Source organism: Salvelinus alpinus, chromosome 2, assembly GCF_045679555.1.
Source record: "Salvelinus alpinus chromosome 2, SLU_Salpinus.1, whole genome shotgun sequence".
In the NCBI taxonomy this organism is placed as follows: Eukaryota; Metazoa; Chordata; class Actinopteri; order Salmoniformes; family Salmonidae; genus Salvelinus; species Salvelinus alpinus.
Genome location: NC_092087.1, coordinates 101,763,338 through 101,780,898, shown reverse-complemented (window position 1 = coordinate 101,780,898; position 17,561 = coordinate 101,763,338). Strand labels below are relative to the sequence as shown.

The window sequence follows — 17,561 nt, the reverse complement described above, 5'->3', positions numbered from 1 at the left end:
TGTGCCAAGATTGTAGTGTCATACCCAAGGCGGCTTGAGGCTGTAATCGCTGCCAAAGGTGCTTCAACAAAGCACTGAGTAAAGGTTCTGAATACTTATTTAAATGTGATATTTCAGTTTTAATTTTAAATTGCATTTGCAAACATTTCTAAAATCCTGTATTTGCTTCGTCATTACAGAGTCACAATTGTTGTGCAGATTCATGAGGAACACCTCCCAATTTAATCAATTTTAGAATATTCCAGTAAATTCAGGAAGTAAACTGAAAATGCCAATTCTCTTCTATGTTTTTCAATGAGGAAAATGTGGAATTTGGTTTACTTCCTGATTTGACTGGAATTGAAATGGAATTGACTCCGACCCTGGTTTTACTACAAAGCTGTCAACGTCATCATTTAGTCAATCGGTGTTATAATGTATAACGCTCACAGATGTGCTTGTTCTCAATCAGAGTACATTTTCTAATTGAATAAAACAGAATTAAACAAATAAAATGTATTATGCACCTGAGTATCTTCAACATGGACAGTCTGGTTGATTCTCTGCTCAACAACACTGACTGTGAATCAATCTGGTTGATTCTCTGCTCAACAACACTGACGGTGTCAAACTTTGATGTGTGTCCAGGCTGTCACTTCTGTCATCAGCTACTAACACAAAGTGTAGAGTGTAGACTTTGTATAGTCACTGTACAGCCTTAACTGTGGAGTGACCTCATAAAATGGGATATCAGCCAACTCAGTGACAACCACAGAACACAACTATGTATAGTTTACACAAATATTAGTGTCTTAGCTCTTATTGCAGAACTTTGACTGTGGTACATCACCTCCATAACCAACCTATTGTGTGTATTGAACATTCATATTGGACTGTAGCAGCACAGCTAACTGGCTACTAATCAACCTATTGTGTGTATTGAACATTCATATTGGACTGTAGCAGCTAGCTAACTGGCTACTGATCAACCTATTGTGTGTATTGAACATTCATATTGGACTGTAGCAGCTAGCTAACTGGCTACTGATCAACCTATTGTGTGTATTGAACATTCATATTGGACAGCCTTACCTATATAGTAGCACCACCACCCATCAGCCTATTCTCTTCTTGACGTCAAAGCTGCAGTGTATTGTTGGTATAGGAGTATTAAATTAATGAATAATCCTATTTATTTAAAGCCCCGCTAAGATGTCACCATACTATTCCTTTAAAGCCCCTCTGTCAGATATAAATCATCAGAATGGATATGCCTGTACACTTTTATAAATCCCGACAGACGATTTGTTACTTCATTTGACAATTTGTTTGTATATTTGTGTCAGTAAAAATGTCTAAGCGAGAAATGGAGGTGGAAACTCCTTAATGCTCAAATATTGATTTAATAACCATCACATCTTAGTTAACTTGGAGTCACGTGATGATATGTTGTGTGGTCCTCCCTCTACGACTTGGGAACCCATGCAGTTTATTAGGCTACAGATGAAATAAGTTATGAACTTCACAGGGTGGTGAAAGTGCATGTGATGAGCTTGATGCTCCATTCCAATACATTTTGATGGTCTTATTCTGGTGACATGATGATTGATGCTTGGTTGCCATTTGACAAATAAAATAATGATCTCATCATTCGGGTAACAACGTTTATTCAACCAGTGGGAGGCTCGTAAATGCCCTCAGGAAAGTAAAACAAAGAACTCTTCATTGAGACTAATAAACAGCAATCCGTGGGTGAGTTGTGGTGGATATTATAAAATAAGGATCTGCTGGAGTCCAAGTCAAACCAAGAATCTTTATTTCTGAGCTCAGAGAGAATAACAGTTACACAGCGCAGTGTAGACAGTCTGAATTCCTGAAGCATTGGGTGATGAGCACATATCTTTATAGTTTCCTGTTCCTGGGAGGGACTTTAATCATACAAGGACGCAGGTTCAGCTGGTTTGCAACACATAATGATGGTCCCAAGAACAGGAGATTATAATAGGACAGTTTCACAAGGTTAGTCACATAATCAGTTATGTGAACACACATACAATTAACATTTTCCGTTACAGTCTGAATATTTGAATTTCATTAAATCATCAGTGGGCCAACAATGCAAATGTAAACAATGGAACAAATGCATCACATCCAAATATCACTGTATTATCTGTAGTGCTGTAGGAATGACACACCCAGATAAACACACACAAAGAGTTTTAAAAAGGACCATTTAAACACATGGAATCTGATCTACTTTATATTCAAACTGACATACTCCATATTAAATTCATGTTTTCTAATAAAAACAAACAAATATATGTTTGAGTATACCTTGTACCATTTAATTTCATACGGTAAAAACAAGTAAACACATTATCAGTCAACAATATAAGACAATGGGAGCACTGTGTATGTTCTCTGAAGAATTTTAAGTCAATGAGATGTGAAATATCAATATACAAGTAATTCTTCTCTTCTGTGTGGATTCTCTCATGACGTTCAAGTGACTGTGATGAGTAATGTTTTCCCAGTCTGAGCAATTTCTAAGCCTTCTCCTCTGTGTGTAGTCTCATTTGTTCTTCCAGGCTTCCTAAATGGGCAAAAACTTTGCACCCTGGGAGGAGTGGTAAGGCTTCTGCCCTGTGTGTATTCTCTCATGAGCTTTAAGGGTTCCTAACACCTTAAAACTATTTCCACACTGGGAGCAGTGGTAAGGCTTCTCCCCTGTGTGTATTCTCTCGTGTTGGGTCAGGCCTCCTTTCTGGCTGAAACACTTTCCACACAGGGAGCAGTGGTAAGGCTTCTCCCCTGTGTGTATTCTCTCGTGCCGTTTCAGACATTCTGGCTGTTTGAAACACTCTCCACACTGGGAGCAGTGGTAAGGCTTCCCCCCTGTGTGTATTCTCTCGTGTTGGGTCAGGCCTCGTTTCTGGCTGAAACACTTTCCACACTGGGAGCAGTGGTAAGGCTTCTCCCCTGTGTGTATTCTCTCGTGTTGGGTCAGGCCTCCTTTCTGGCTGAAACACTTTCCACACTGGGAGCAGTGGTAAGGCTTCTCCCCTGTGTGCATTCTCTCATGTTGTTTCAGTTGACAAGGCCGTTTGAAACTCTTTCCACACTGGGAGCAGTGGTAAGGCTTCTCCCCTGTGTGTATTCTCTCATGTCGTTTCAGCTCCCCTGACCGATTGAAACACTGTCCACACTGGGAGCAGTGGTAAGGCTTCTCCCCTGTGTGTATTCTCTCATGTTGTTTCAGGTCCCCTGACCGATTGAAACTCTTTCCACACTGGGAGCAGTGGTAAGGCTTCTCCCCTGTGTGTATTCTCTCATGAGCTTTAAGGGTTCCTAAAAGCTTAAAACTCTTTCCACACTGGGAGCAGTGGTAAGGCTTCTCCCCTGTGTGCATTCTCTCGTGTTGTTTCAGATGACAAGGCCGTTTGAAACTCTTTCCACACTGGGAGCAGTGGTAAGGCTTCTCCCCTGTGTGTATTATCTCATGTCGTTTCAGCTCCCCTAAACTGCTGGAACACTTTCCACACTGGGAGCAGTGGTAAGGCTTCTCCCCTGTGTGTATTCTCTCGTGTTGTTTCAGACGACAAGGCCGTTTGAAACTCTTTCCACACTGGGAGCAGTGGTAAGGCTTCTCCCCTGTGTGTATTCTCTCATGAGCTTTAAGGGTTCCTAAAAGCTTAAAACTCTTTCCACACTGGGAGCAGTGGTAAGGCTTCTCCCCTGTGTGTATTTTCTCGTGGGCTTTAAGGGTTCCTAAAAGCTTAAAACTCTTTCCACACTGGGAGCAGTGGTAAGGCTTCTCCCTTGTGTGTATTTTCTCGTGTTGTTTCAGGTTCCATAACCGGTTACAACCCTTTCTAAAGTAGGAGCACTGTTGTCGTCTTGCTGGTTCGGACGTCCCTGGCTCTGGTTCCTCTGAGTCTGGTCTTTCTCCTGCCAAAGACACTGTGTTATTTTTAAATAGAGACCCGAATGAAACCTCCACATGATAAAACAACCTTGCTACGAGGGTAAATCCTAAATCAGATCTCTCAATAACCTGAGGCCAGTTTTAACAATCTTAGTGTGATTTTAAAACAAATGTAGAGCTTCCTGGCAATTACTGCTATGTTTACATTACTTATTTTATTCATCCTGTTTTACAAGTCAGAACACAAAAAAATAGACAGTTCTAGGACACTGAAGACACTGAAGACACAGACGTCGCTAGATTCCAAAGAAGCAGGTGGTTCTAAATATATAACTTTCATAGCTGTATGATACAGAATGTGACCTACACACTTCCTTAAACATAAAAAAACTAAAGAAGTAATTTTGTGTGGAAGTCCAAAACTTGTTTTTACGTCGAAAATACAAAGCACAAGATACAAAGCACTTGAACTTTGTGAAGCGTTTATTTGGGCTGCAATTTCTAAGGCTGCTAACTCTAATGAACTTATGCATCAGAAGTAACTCTGGGCTTTCCATTCCTGTGATGGTCCTTAAAGTAATGATGGACTGTTGTTTCTCTTTGCTTATTTGAGCTGTTCTTGACATAATATGGACTTCGTCTTTTACCCAATAGGGCTATCTTCTGTATACCACCCCTACCTTGTCACAACACAACTGATTGGCTCAAACACATTAAAACCTGTTACAAGACCATGGTGCTTGCCTACGGAGCTGTGAGGGGAACGGCACCTCTGTACCTTCAGGCTCTGATCAGGCCCTACACCCAAACAAGGGCACTGCGTTCATCCACCTCTGGCCTGCTCGCCTCCCTACCTCTGAGGAAGTACAGTTCCCGCTCAGCCCAGTCAAAACTGTTCGCTGCTCTGGCACCCCAATGGTGGAACAAACTCCCTCACGACGCCAGTTCAGCGGAGTCAATCACCACCTTCCGGAGACACCTGAAACCCCACCTCTTTAAGGAATACCTAGGATAGGATAAAGTAATCCTTCTACCCCCCCCCCCCCCCCTTAACCTCTAATTCCTCCCAAACCCGGATCCGGGAGCACCCCCCACAGTAAAAAAGCTGACTAGCATAGCGTCACAAGTAAATACTAGCATCTAAATATCATTAAATCACAAGTCCAAGACACCAGATGAAAGATACACATCTTGTGAATCCAGCCATCATTTCTGATTTTTTAAATGTTTTACAGGGAAGACACAATATGTAAATCTATTAGCTAACCACGTTAGCAAAAGACACCATTTTTTTACTCCACCAGTTTTTACTCCATCAGTAGCTATCACAAATTCGACCAAAAAATATATAAATAGCCACTAACCAAGAAAAAACTTCATCAGAGGACAGTCTGATAACATATTTATTGTATAGCATATGTTTTGTTAGAAAAATGTGCATATTTCAGGTATAAATCATAGTTTACCATTGCAGCCACTATCACAAAACTCAACAAAAGCGACTAGAATAACTACAGAGAGCAACGTGTATTACCTAATTACTCATCATAAAACATTTCTTAAAAATACACAGCGTACAGCAGATGAGACACAGATCTTGTGAATCCAGACAATATTTCAGATTTTCTAAGTGTTTTACAGCGAAAACACAATATAACGTTATATTAGCTTACCACAATAGCAAACATCACAACAGCATTGATTCAAGCAAAAACATAGCGATTAGTATAAGTCACCAAAAGATATACATTTTTTCACTAACCTTCTCAGAATTCTTCAGATGACAGTCCTATAACATCATATTACACAATGCATATAGAGTTTGTTCGAAAATGTGCATATTTAGCGGCACAAATCGTGGTTATACAATGAGAATTATTGGCCAAAACTTAGAGGAATCTGTCCGGCGCCATCTTGGTGAAGCACCTATTCTAATCGAAAACTATTCATAAACTTGACTAAAAAATACAAGTTGGACAGCTAATGAAAGATAAATTAGTTCTTAATGCAATTGCTGTGTTAGATTTTTAAAATTAACGTTACTAGACATACAGTGTGCGTTACAGCCAGACCAGTGCCTGCAAAAATGGCGACCATACACTTTTACATTTTTCCACATAAATACGGAATAACATCACAAATATCTCTTACTTTTGGACGAGCTTCCATCAGAATCTTGGGCAAGATGTCCTTTGTCCAAAAGAATCGTTGCACGGTCCTAAAACGTCCTCTTCACCTTTGGAATTAGCAGCTAACAATAGCTATGTCGCACAGACATGCCCAAACCTCAAAGCGCAATACTAAGGAAATACCGAAAATAGCAATATACTCGCATAAACTGATATAACTCGGTTTAAAATAACTTCGTTATGATGTTTCTAACACTTATATTGAATTAAATCACAGACGGATATACATAAGGCCTAAAACGAGAGCGTTTGAGCATGCCATTCTGATGTCCTCTGCGTCTTGAAGAAAGTCGAAAAGAGCGGACACTGCATGCCATGGGGTTTTATAAGCTCTGAGATCTACGTAGAAGCTCCATTCCACTTCTCATTGGTTACTGACATCCAGGTGAAGGCGGGTGCAGTTCATGACGACCCATAGGATGCATACAGAGTTTTAAACTGATCCTAGAACAGAGTCAACATTTTCAGATTTTGCAGTACCTATCAGGAATTTCGCTGCCAAACGAGTTCTGTTTCACTCAGAGAAATAATTCAAACGGTTTTAGAAACTAGAGAGTGTTTTCTATCCAATAGTAATAATAATATGCATATTGTACGAGCAAGAATTGAGTACGAGGCAGTTTAATTTGGGAACGCTAAATGTCGAAGTTGAAACAGCACCCCCTGTAGTGTCAAGAGGTTTTAAAAGAGTTAGATGCATTATTGTAAAGTGGTTGGTCCACTGGATATCATAAGGTGAATGCACCAATTTGTAAGTCGCTCTGGATAAGAGCGTCTGCTAAATGACTTAAATGTAAATGTAAATGTTATGGCTAGGGGTTCCGCTAGCGGAACGTTTTGACAACATCCGGTGAAATTGCAGAGCACAAAATATTTTTTATTCACAAGTGCAATACACCAAATTAAAGCTTAACTTCTTGTTAATCTAGCCACCGTGTCAGATTTCAAAAAGGCTTTACGGCAAAAGCAAACCATGCGATTATCTGAGGACAGCACCCCATCAAACAAACACATGACAATCATATTTCAACCCGCCAGGTGCGATACAAAACTCAGAAATAACTATATAATTTGTGCCTTAAGTTTGAAGAGCTTCTTCTGTTGGCACTCCAATATGTCCCATAAACATCACAAATGGTCCTTTTGTTCAATTAATTCCGTCGTTATATCTCCAAAATGTCCATTTATTTGGCGCGTTTGATAAAAAAAAACACCGGTTCCAACTCACCCAGCATGACTACAAATATCTAATAAGTTAAGTTACCTGTAAACGCTGTCCAAACATTTCAAACAACTTTCCTAATCGAACTTTAGGTATTTTAAAATGTAAATAATCGAGAAAATTTAAGACGGGATAAACTGTGTTCAATACAGGATAAAAACAACGTGAAGCGTGTGACCTGGAGCGCGGATCAAAACATTAGAGAGCACTAGGCTGGACCCTCGTTCTGAATAGCCGTACTTCTTCATTTCTCTAAAGAAAAACATCAACCAATTTCTAAAGACTGTTGACATCTAGTGGAAGCAATAGGAACTGCAACCAAGTGCCACAGAAAAGTGCCACACAAAGCCATTTGAAAACAGAGTCACCTCAACAACAAAAAATTCCTCCTGGATGGTTTGTCCTCGGGGTTTCACCTGCCATTTCAGTTCTGTTATACTCACAGACATTATTTTAACAGTTTTAGAAACTTTTGAGTGTTTTCTATCCAAATCTACCAATTATATGCATATCCTAGCTTCTGGGCCTGAGTAGCAGGCAGTTTACTTTGGACACGCTTTTCATCCGGACGTGGAAATACTGCCCCCTATCCTAAACAGGTTTTAAGGAAAGAAATTCCACAACTTAACTTCTAAAAAGGCACACATGTTAATTGAAATGCATTTCAGGTGACTACCTCATGATGCTACAGTCCTCCTTTAAGACTCCATGCTACAGCCCTCCTTTAATACTCCATGTGTCATCATTAGATGCTACAGTCCTCCTTTAAGACTCCATAATGTTTCATCATTAGATGCTACAGTCCTCCTTTAAGACTCCATCATGTTTAGAATGTGTCTGGAAGCGCTACTCTATCTATTCTACTCTCATCCTTTCGGTTTTAATCATATTTATGATAATAATGTTATAATAGGTAATAACTAACTTTAATAACTAGGGTTAATACCTGCCTGGCGCCCCAACAAAATCTTTATCTTTACCCCTCTCTAACAATACCGCTACAGAATTAGCATATTAGAACATGTAACTTAAGGTCATCTGAAATATTTAGGACTAACTAATTCTTTGCCACCCATTCTGAAACTAACTGCAGCTCTATGTTAAGTGTTGCAGTCATTTCAGTTGCTGTGGTAGCTGACGTGTACAGTGTTGAGTCATCCGCATACATAGACACACTGGCTTAACTCAAATGTCATTGGCATGTTCTTGGTAAAGATTGGGAAAAAGAAGGTGCCAAACAGCTGCCCTGGGGAATTCCTGATTCTACCTTGATTTTGTTGTACAGGCTTCCATTAAAAGAACACTGTGTTCTGTTAGACAGGTAGCCCTGGGGCGGCAGGTAGCCTAGTGGTTAGAGCGGTAGGCCAGTAACCGAAACATTGCTGGATCGAATCCCCAAGCTGACAAGGTAAAACTCTGTCGTTCTGTCCCTGAACAAGGCAGTCCTAGGCCGTCATTGAAAAAATGTATTTGTTCTTAACTGACTTGCCTAGTTAAATAAAGTTTACATTTATTTAAATGTATTTATCCACAATATAGCAGGGGGTGTAAAGCCATACGTTTTTTTCAGCAGCAGACTATGATCGATACTGTCAAAAGCCGCACTGAGGTCTAACAAAACAGCCCCAACAATACTTTTGTCATCAATTTCTCTCAGCCAATCAGTCATTTGTAAGTGCTGTGCTTGTTGAACGAACTTCCTTATAAGCTGAAAGTCTCAATTTGTTTACTGTAAAATAGCATTGTATCTGGCCAAACAGCATTTATTTTTTTAAATGTAAGGGTTGGTAACAGGTTGATTGGTCGGCTATTTAAGCCAGTAAAGGGAGCTTTACTATTCTTGGGTAGTGGAATGACTTTAGCTTCCCTCCAAGCCTGAGGGAACACACTTTCTAGTAGGCTTAAATTGAAGATAATGCGAATAGAAGTGGAAATATCAGCCGCTATTATCCTCAATCATTTTCCATCCACGTTCTCAGACACCAGTGACATGTCATTGTTGATTTTTTTGCCCAAAATTTCATTTAAGGTGCTCCAAAGCTTTTTAAAATCATTCTTCATGTCATTTATCTTTGTTTCATAGTGTAGTTTCTTCTTTTTATTCAGTTTAGTCACATGATTTCTCAATTTGCAATACGTTTGCCAATCAGTTATACAGCCAGACCTATTTGCCATCTCTTTTGCCTCCCTCTTCATCATACCGACAACTCCATTGTGTCCTCCTCCCAGAGCGCTAAGAACCTTGGCGTGATCCGGGACAACACCCTGTCGTTCTCAACTAACATCAAGGCGGTGGCCCGTTCCTGTAGGTTCATGCTCTACAACATTCGCAGAGTACGACCCTGCCTCACACAGGAAGCGGCGCAGGTCCTAATCCAGGCACTTGTCATCTCCCGTCTGGATTACTGCAACTCGCTTTTGGCTGGGCTCCCTGCCTGTGCCATTAAACCCCTACAACTCATCCAGAACGCCGCAGCCCGTCTGGTGTTCAACCTTCCCAAGTTCTCTCACGTCACCCCGCTCCTCCGCTCTCTCCACTGGCTTCCAGTTGAAGCTCGCATCCGCTACAAGACCATGGTGCTTGCCTACGGAGCTGTGAGGGGAACGGCACCTCCGTACCTTCAGGCTCTGATCAGGCCCTACACCCAAACAAGGGCACTGCGTTCATCCACCTCTGGCCTGCTCGCCTCCCTACCTCTGAGGAAGTACAGTTCCCGCTCAGCCCAGTCAAAACTGTTCGCTGCTCTGGCACCCCAATGGTGGAACAAACTCCCTCACGACGCCAGGTCAGCGGAGTCAATCACCACCTTCCGGAGACACCTGAAACCCCACCTCTTTAAGGAATACCTAGGATAGGATAAAGTAATCCTTCTAACCCCCCCCCCCCCCCCCCTTAAAAGATTTAGATGCACTATTGTAAAGTGGCTGTTCCACTGGATATCATAAGGTAAATGCACCAATTTGTAAGTCGCTCTGGATAAGAGCGTCTGCTAAATGACTTAAATGTAAATGTAAATACCATTTTTAAATTCCTCATCAATCCACGTGGATTTAACAGTTTTTACAGCCATCTGTGGATTAGATGAAGGAGGGGTTGAGGTCAGGACAGATTCTCATCAGGGAGATAAAGGTGTGGTATCCTGTTACCCTCTTTACTCTCTTCCTGTGGAACCATAAGATGTAAGGATTGGAGAGAAGGATGAGTGTCTTAAGTGAGATATATATCTGGATGGAACAAATGTTGGGTTGTCTGAATTACAGCTGTACAGAATTACAGCTTGAAAATTACAGACCTCTCATCTTTTTAAGTGGGAGAACTTGCACAATTGGTGGCTGACTAAATACATTTTTGCCCCACTGTATTTCTGGATGGAACAAATGTTGGGTTGTCTGAATTACAGATGGACATAACCTTTGGGAATAATTAAACTTGGTTAAAGCTTCTCTAGTGTCCGTGAGTTATTTACTGTGAAAAAAAATAACCTAACAACATCAACAACATAGGAATCACTACAAACAATTGTATGACCTCTTTTATAGAACAGTAGGCCCAGCCTTTTGGAACTGTGGTTTTCCTAGACATGGCTACTATATTGTGATCACTACATCTGATGGATCTGGATACTGCTTTAAAACACATTTCTGCAGCATTAGTAAAGATATGACCAAAATATGTTGATGATTTCATTCCTCTACTGTTTGTATGGTAGGTTGACTGATAACCTGAACAAGGTTGACGGCACTGGTTATAGTTCAAAGCTTTCTCTTGAGTGGGCAGCCTGATCACAGCTTTCCTCCAGTATTAGTTAATTCATTAACAGTGTCTGGAGTTTAGTTTGCCTGTTCTACAGTCTTGTAAAGATAGGGGGGTTGACTGGGACAGGCAATGTAACATCCATAATGTTTTAAGATAAAGTCTTTGTAAAACAAGCACCTTACAACGGATCATTGAAACTTTCTCTCCAAAGCTAACTTTCATCAAGGTTTTATATGATCTATTGGTTTCTCTCTTTTCATTGGCAGAATCCTTTTTCAGTGTTATGATATTCATAACATCCATATCCACCAGTCTATCTTCCTGTCAACTAACAGAACTCTGCTGGTTGTCCTGGTAACAGATACCAGTCTATCTTCCTGTCAACTAACAGACCTCTGCTGGTTGTCCTGGTAACAGATACCAGTCTATCTTCCTGTCAACTAACAGAACTCTGCTGGTTGTCCTGGTAACAGATACCAGTCTATCATCCTGTCGACTAACAGAACTCTGCTGGTTGTCCTGGTAACAGATACCAGTCTATCATCCTGTCGACTAACAGACCTCTGCTGGTTGTCCTGGTAACAGATACCAGTGGGCAGATCTATTTATTTGTTCAAACTGAACTACAGAACTTACTTTGATGAGTCAAATCTGATCCTTTCTTCTCTCCTCCTCCTCTCACAGTTCCACTCAGCCCCGTTGTTTTCCTGCAGTCCACCAGCAGCACAGACAACCTCTTCATACCCAGCAGTAAGGTGCTACCGGGAGAGGTAAGACACGGGGACTCCGGGAGGGAGGAAGGGCTAGCGTTGTCCTGGTAATCATAAAGAGGGGACACAGACACATATCATTATGGATGCTTATGTCACTGTTGTCACAAAGTGTTTTACAGAAGCCCAGCCCAGACCCCGATAGAGCAAGCTGTATGTTAGACCAGACCAAGCTGTACCATCTGGTGTTCTGATCTGGAGAGACTCTTCTCTGCCTCGTCAGCATCAGGATGTTGTTGAGGCTCCCCAGAGGATCCACGATAGTCATGTCTCTCTCCTGTGTGAACGAGGACATCAAACAGATGGTAAACTTATGACCATCTATTGCAATCTTAGAGTCTTACAAGAGGCATGAATATGTCTAAAATGGCCACTTTCATCATGATTTCCTAAAATGTTGTTTGTGATGCAAATGTAAAAGGGTCGTTCCACAAAATGGGTGACTTTTGCGTCCCTTTGATATTTTAAGTAGAAAATATGCACCAATATTGAATTTTAAAAGCCTGTTATATTAGATGAGGGGAACTTTAATATAGACCACATGGAGAATTCAATACATCTAATTGAAAAGTCCCAACAAAAAATGTACCAATGGCAGATCGAACCTTTAACAATTTATACAGTACTGAACAACATATTCAAGTATAGAACTTCAGTAGAACGCCCCCACAGTTCAACAACTGCATAGTTTGTGCCCCTGTTTTTAAGACAGTACTCACTGGTGTTAATCGGATCTTCTGTCTCCTCCTCTTTCACTCCCAAAACGTCTTCCTCCTTCACCTTTATTGAGATAGCATCCTCTTCCTCTCTAAAAGGTTCTTTCTCTTCTTTCACTATAACAGCCTCCTCTTCCTCCTTTTTCATTCTGAAAGGTTCTTTCTCCATACAGCAGACCCCCTCTTCATTAGCAAGGGAGGAGTAGTTTGGTGAGCTCATGGTCAGGGATGTTAGCTAGCTAGCTAGGTAGCATTAGCGACTAGCCTAGTGCTAGGCTCAGAATCAATCTTTAACAAGTTTGCAAATTGAACAAGCAAATTAGGTTAAAGTTAAGCAGTTGATACGTCAACCGAAATTTGTTTAAAACACTGGGATTAGCTAATGTACACAAACATGGTCTAAAACGTAAACCTTTCAGTTTTATGTTGGCTAGCAAGCTACCGAGGTGGTTGAAAGAGTATCCGCGTTGTTGTTCCTGAAGAAGCGTCCGGTCCAGAAAATGACACGTCACGCAAGAAGCATCACCTGAAAGACGCACCTCGCCATCTGCTGACTGGAGTGGGTAACGCAGTTTGGCAACAACAGTTACTACACTTTTTGTATTGGAAAGAACGTCATAATAATTTAACAATAAGCTGATATATTTTCTCTTCCAAATAATACGTTCCTGCACACAGACGGAGAAGCTCAATATGAATATGTAGATGATGAATAAATACTTATATGAATAGGTAGTGTGTTAATACACATTTTCTCTGTTTATTTTTCACATTCGTTTTTATCTAGATGTGACCATACTATTCCCTTAAAGCCACGCTCTATAAGATACAAATCATCCTGTAAACAACAGAGCAAATGCATCACATGCAAATAGCACTTGATTATCTGTCGTGCTATACACTGAGTCTACAAAACATTAAGAACACCTGCTCCTTCCATGACTTAGACTGACCAGGTGAATCCAGGCTAAAGCTATGATCCCTTACTGATGTCACTAGTTAAATCCACTTCAATCCGTGTAGATGAAGGGGGAAACAGGTTAAATAAGGATTTTTAAGCCTTGAGACATGATACATGGATTGTGCATGTGTGCCATTTAGAGAGTGAATGTGGAAGACAAAATATTTAAGTGTCTTTGAACGGGGTATTGTAGTAGGTGCCAGGCGCATCAGTTTGTGTCAAGAACTGCAACGCTGCTGGGTTTTTCAGCTCAACAGTTTCCCAGGTTTACCAAGAATGGTCCACCACCCAAACAGTGGTGGTCAGTGCCGTTTAAGATGAGGCAGGACGATTGGTTTTTTTCATGAGCATGGCCTTAATTCTATTACAGCATATTGGATGACTGTCATTCATATTTCACTCACCCTGTTCAATGTAACAGCAATAGGTTTAGGCTACTACATGATACTCTAATTGTCCCTATACCCATCATGAGGTAGCAACCTAGCCTAAATCTTTGCAGTGACACATGGACAGACACACTCAATATCGGCTTGCTCACTCTCGCCTGCATCTAGCTAAGATAGAGAAGGTGAACAGTATAACTTTAGACCGTCCCATCGCCCATACCCGGGCGCGAACCAGGGACCCTCTGCACACATCAACAACAGTCACCCTCGAAGCATGGTTACCCATCACTCCACAAAAGCCGCGGCCCATGAGGTAGCAACCTAGCCTATGAATGAAAGTTTAGAATGTAGGACACACAGGTCGAGAGCGAATTTTGCGGTGACAGACAGTGACACATTCAATATCGCCTTGCACACTCTCGCCTGCATCTAGCTGAAATAGAGATATTACTGGACAAATTCAGGTATGTTTATCCTGGTTTTGTTCCGTTTAAGAAACATTTGTCAACAGAATCGGCGGAATGAATACACCCCTAATCATGCATAAACACAGTTCACTTTCATAACAGCCACGTTGTATTCCTTCTCTCCTCCTCTCACCTTTTCCCTTTGCTTCTGGACTTCAATGCACAACACATCAGCTGTGTGTGACCAGGCGAAAAAACCTTTCCAAGTCAAACCATACCATAACTGCTACACACATCCTACATCCTTGTCACCATATTAGCTAAAGTAATGTCATAGTCAACATAGCTAATAGAACTAACGCGTTAGTAAACCTGCTACAATCATGCAGTAACATTACAGTGTACAGTCAGTAAGCAGTTTAGCACTTACATTGGCGGGTCCCAGTGGCAATAAATTAGTAAAACCAAAAGCTTACCTTGACTTGGAAGAGTTCCAGTGTTGTGTTGGATAGTCATAGCCAGCTAGCTAACATAGCATCCCTTTGTTTGAGCCAAGTGTTTGAGTAGGCTAAACTAGATAGCTGCATTTGCTAGCTAAGTAAGTGAAACTGAAAGTGTAAAATAAGTGACGAAATATCTCTCTCTCGCTTCTCCTTCATTTTGGAATAAAATAATTTGTTCAAAACTGTTCAACTATTGTCTTTTTCTCTCTCTTTGAGTCAACTACTCACCACATGTTATGCACTGCAGTGCTAGCTAGCTGTAGCTTATGCTTTCAGTACTAGATTCATTCTCTGATCCTTTCATTGGTTGGACATCATGTCAGTTCATGCTGCAAGAGCTCTGATAGGTTGGAGGACGTCCTCCGGAAGTTGTCATAATAATAATAAGTCTATGGAAGCCTTGAGGATCCTCCTAGGTTTTGTATTGAAGTCAATGTAACCAGAGGAGGATGCAAAGTAGTATGTTTTAATCAATTATTATTTGGTGATAAAAGTATACTAAATATAATTACATCTAAACTGAAACTGACATACTCCATATTTAGTTCAAATAAATTGTTATTTGCCACATGCGCTGATTACAACAGGTGTAGTAGACCTTACCATGAAATGCTGAATACAACCTTACTGTGAATTGCTTACTTACAAGCCCTTAACCAACAATGCAGATTTAAGTAAAATAAGAGTTAAGAAAATATTTAGTAAATAAACGAAAGAAAAAAAAGTAACACAATAAAGAATACAGGAGGTACCTGTACAGAGTCAATGTGGAGGCTATATACAGAGGGTACCAGTACAGAGTTAATGTGGAGGCTATATACAGAGGGTACCAGTACAGAGTTAATGTGGAGGCTATATACAGGGGGTACCAGTACAGAGTTAATGTGGAGGCTATATACATGGGGTACCAGTACATAGTTAATGTGGAGGCTATATACAGGGGGTACCAGTACAGAGTCAATGTGGAGGCTATATACAGGGGGTACCAGTACAGAGTCAATGTGGAAGCTATATACAGGGGGTACCAGTACAGAGTCAATGTGGAGGCTATATACAGGGGGTACCAGTACAGAGTCAATGTGGAGGCTATATAGAGGGGGTACCGGTACAGAGTCAATGTGGAGGCTATATACAGGGGGTACCGGTACAGAGTCAATGTGGAGGCTATATACAGGGGGTAGCGGTACAGAGTCAATGTGGAGGCTATATACATGGGGTACCAGTACAGAGTTAATGTGGAGCTATATACAGGGGGTACCGGTACAGAGTCAATGTGGAGGCTATATACAGGGGATACCAGTACAGAGTCAATGTGGAGGCTATATACAGGGGGTACCAGTACAGAGTCAATGTTGAGGCTATATACAGGGGGTACCAGTACAGAGTTAATGTGGAGGCTATATACATGGGGTACCAGTACAGAGTCAATGTGGAGGCTATATACAGGGGGTACCGGTACAGAGTCAATGTGGAGGCTATATACAGGAGGTACCAGTACAGAGTCAATGTGGAGGCTATATATAGGGGATAACGGTACAGAGTCAATGTGGAGGCTATATACAGGGGGTACCGGTACAGAGTCAATGTGGAGACTATATACAAGGGGTACCAGTACAGAGTCAACGTGGAGGCTATATACAGGGGGTACCAGTACAGAGTCAATGTGGAGGCTAAATACAGAGGGTACCTGTACAGAGTCAACGTGGAGGCTATATACAGGGGGTACCGGTACAGAGTCAATATAGAGGCTATATACAGGGGGTACCAGTACAGAGTCAATGTGGAGGCTATATACAGGAGGTACTGGTACAGAGTCAATGTGGAGGCTATATACAGGAGGTACCGGTACAGAGTCAGTGTGGAGGCTATATACAGGGGGTACCGGTACAGAGTCAACGTGGAGGCTATATACAGGGGGTACCGGTACAGAGTCAATGTGGAGGCTATATACAGGGGGTACCAGTACAGAGTCAATGTGGAGGCTATATACAGGGGGTACCAGTACAGAGTTAATGTGGAGGCTATATACAGGAGGTACCAGTACAGTCAATGTGGAGGCTATGTACAGGAGGTACCAGTACAGAGTCAATGTGGAGGCTATATACAGGGGGTACCAGTACAGAGTCAATGTGGAGGCTATATACAGGGGGTACCAGTACAGAGTCAATGTGGAGGCTATATACAGGGGTACCAGTAATATACTGAGGTACAGCTTAGGAGCAGGTGTTGAAATAAAAAACATACAGCTTTATACAGTTTGATTTAATGAGGCTTAATGACCAAAAGCACAATTATATTTTTGTAGAAAAACATGAGACAAGTGTACAAGCAGTATGCCTGTTCTCTAATGAACTTTAAGTAGCCTACATTTGATGTGATATATTCTTTTCGAGACAGGATTGTTTCACGGCACAGATCTGGGGAAGTGGACCAAGGCATTTCTGCAGCATTGAAGGTCCCAAAGAACACAGTGGCCGCCATCATTCTTAATAAATGGAAAGTTTGGAACCACCAAGACTCTTCCTATTGCTGGCCGCCCGGCCAAACTGAACAATTGGGGGAGAAGGGCCTTGGCCAGGGAGGTTACCAAGAATCCAATGGTCCCTCTGACAGGGCTCAAGAGTTCCTCTGTGGAGATTGGAGAACCTTCCAGAAGGACAACCATCTCTGCACCACTCCACCAATTTGGCCTTTTTGGTAGAGTGGCCAGACGGAAGCCACTTCTCAGTAGCAGGGACTGGGA

At 41.5% G+C, this 17,561-nt stretch overlaps 2 protein-coding genes across 4 annotated transcripts in view; both read right to left on the bottom strand.

The window, feature by feature from the left end:
* The window catches only part of LOC139546522 (zinc finger protein ZFP2-like), a 415,728-nt gene that overhangs the window by 112,087 nt on the left and 286,080 nt on the right, over positions 1-17,561 (bottom strand). The window lies entirely within an intron of this gene.
* LOC139546924 (zinc finger protein 135-like) lies at positions 1,779-11,900 on the bottom strand. Its single transcript, XM_071355884.1, has 2 exons — positions 11,709-11,900; positions 1,779-3,927 (listed from the first exon to the last, which is right to left on the bottom strand). The coding sequence occupies exons 1-2, from the start codon at positions 11,812-11,814 to the stop codon at positions 2,573-2,575; spliced, it is 1,461 nt and encodes a 486-aa protein (XP_071211985.1). The 5' UTR covers positions 11,815-11,900; the 3' UTR covers positions 1,779-2,572.

Coding starts and splice junctions, on each gene's coding strand:
- LOC139546924 (XM_071355884.1), bottom strand. CDS start 11,814: ATGAAGAGGTTGTCTGTGCTGCTGGTGGACTGCAGGAAAACAACGGGG. Junction 3,928..11,708: donor ATCAGATTTGACTCATCAAA/GTAAGTTCTGTA, acceptor TGTCTTTGGCAG/GAGAAAGACCAGACTCAGAG.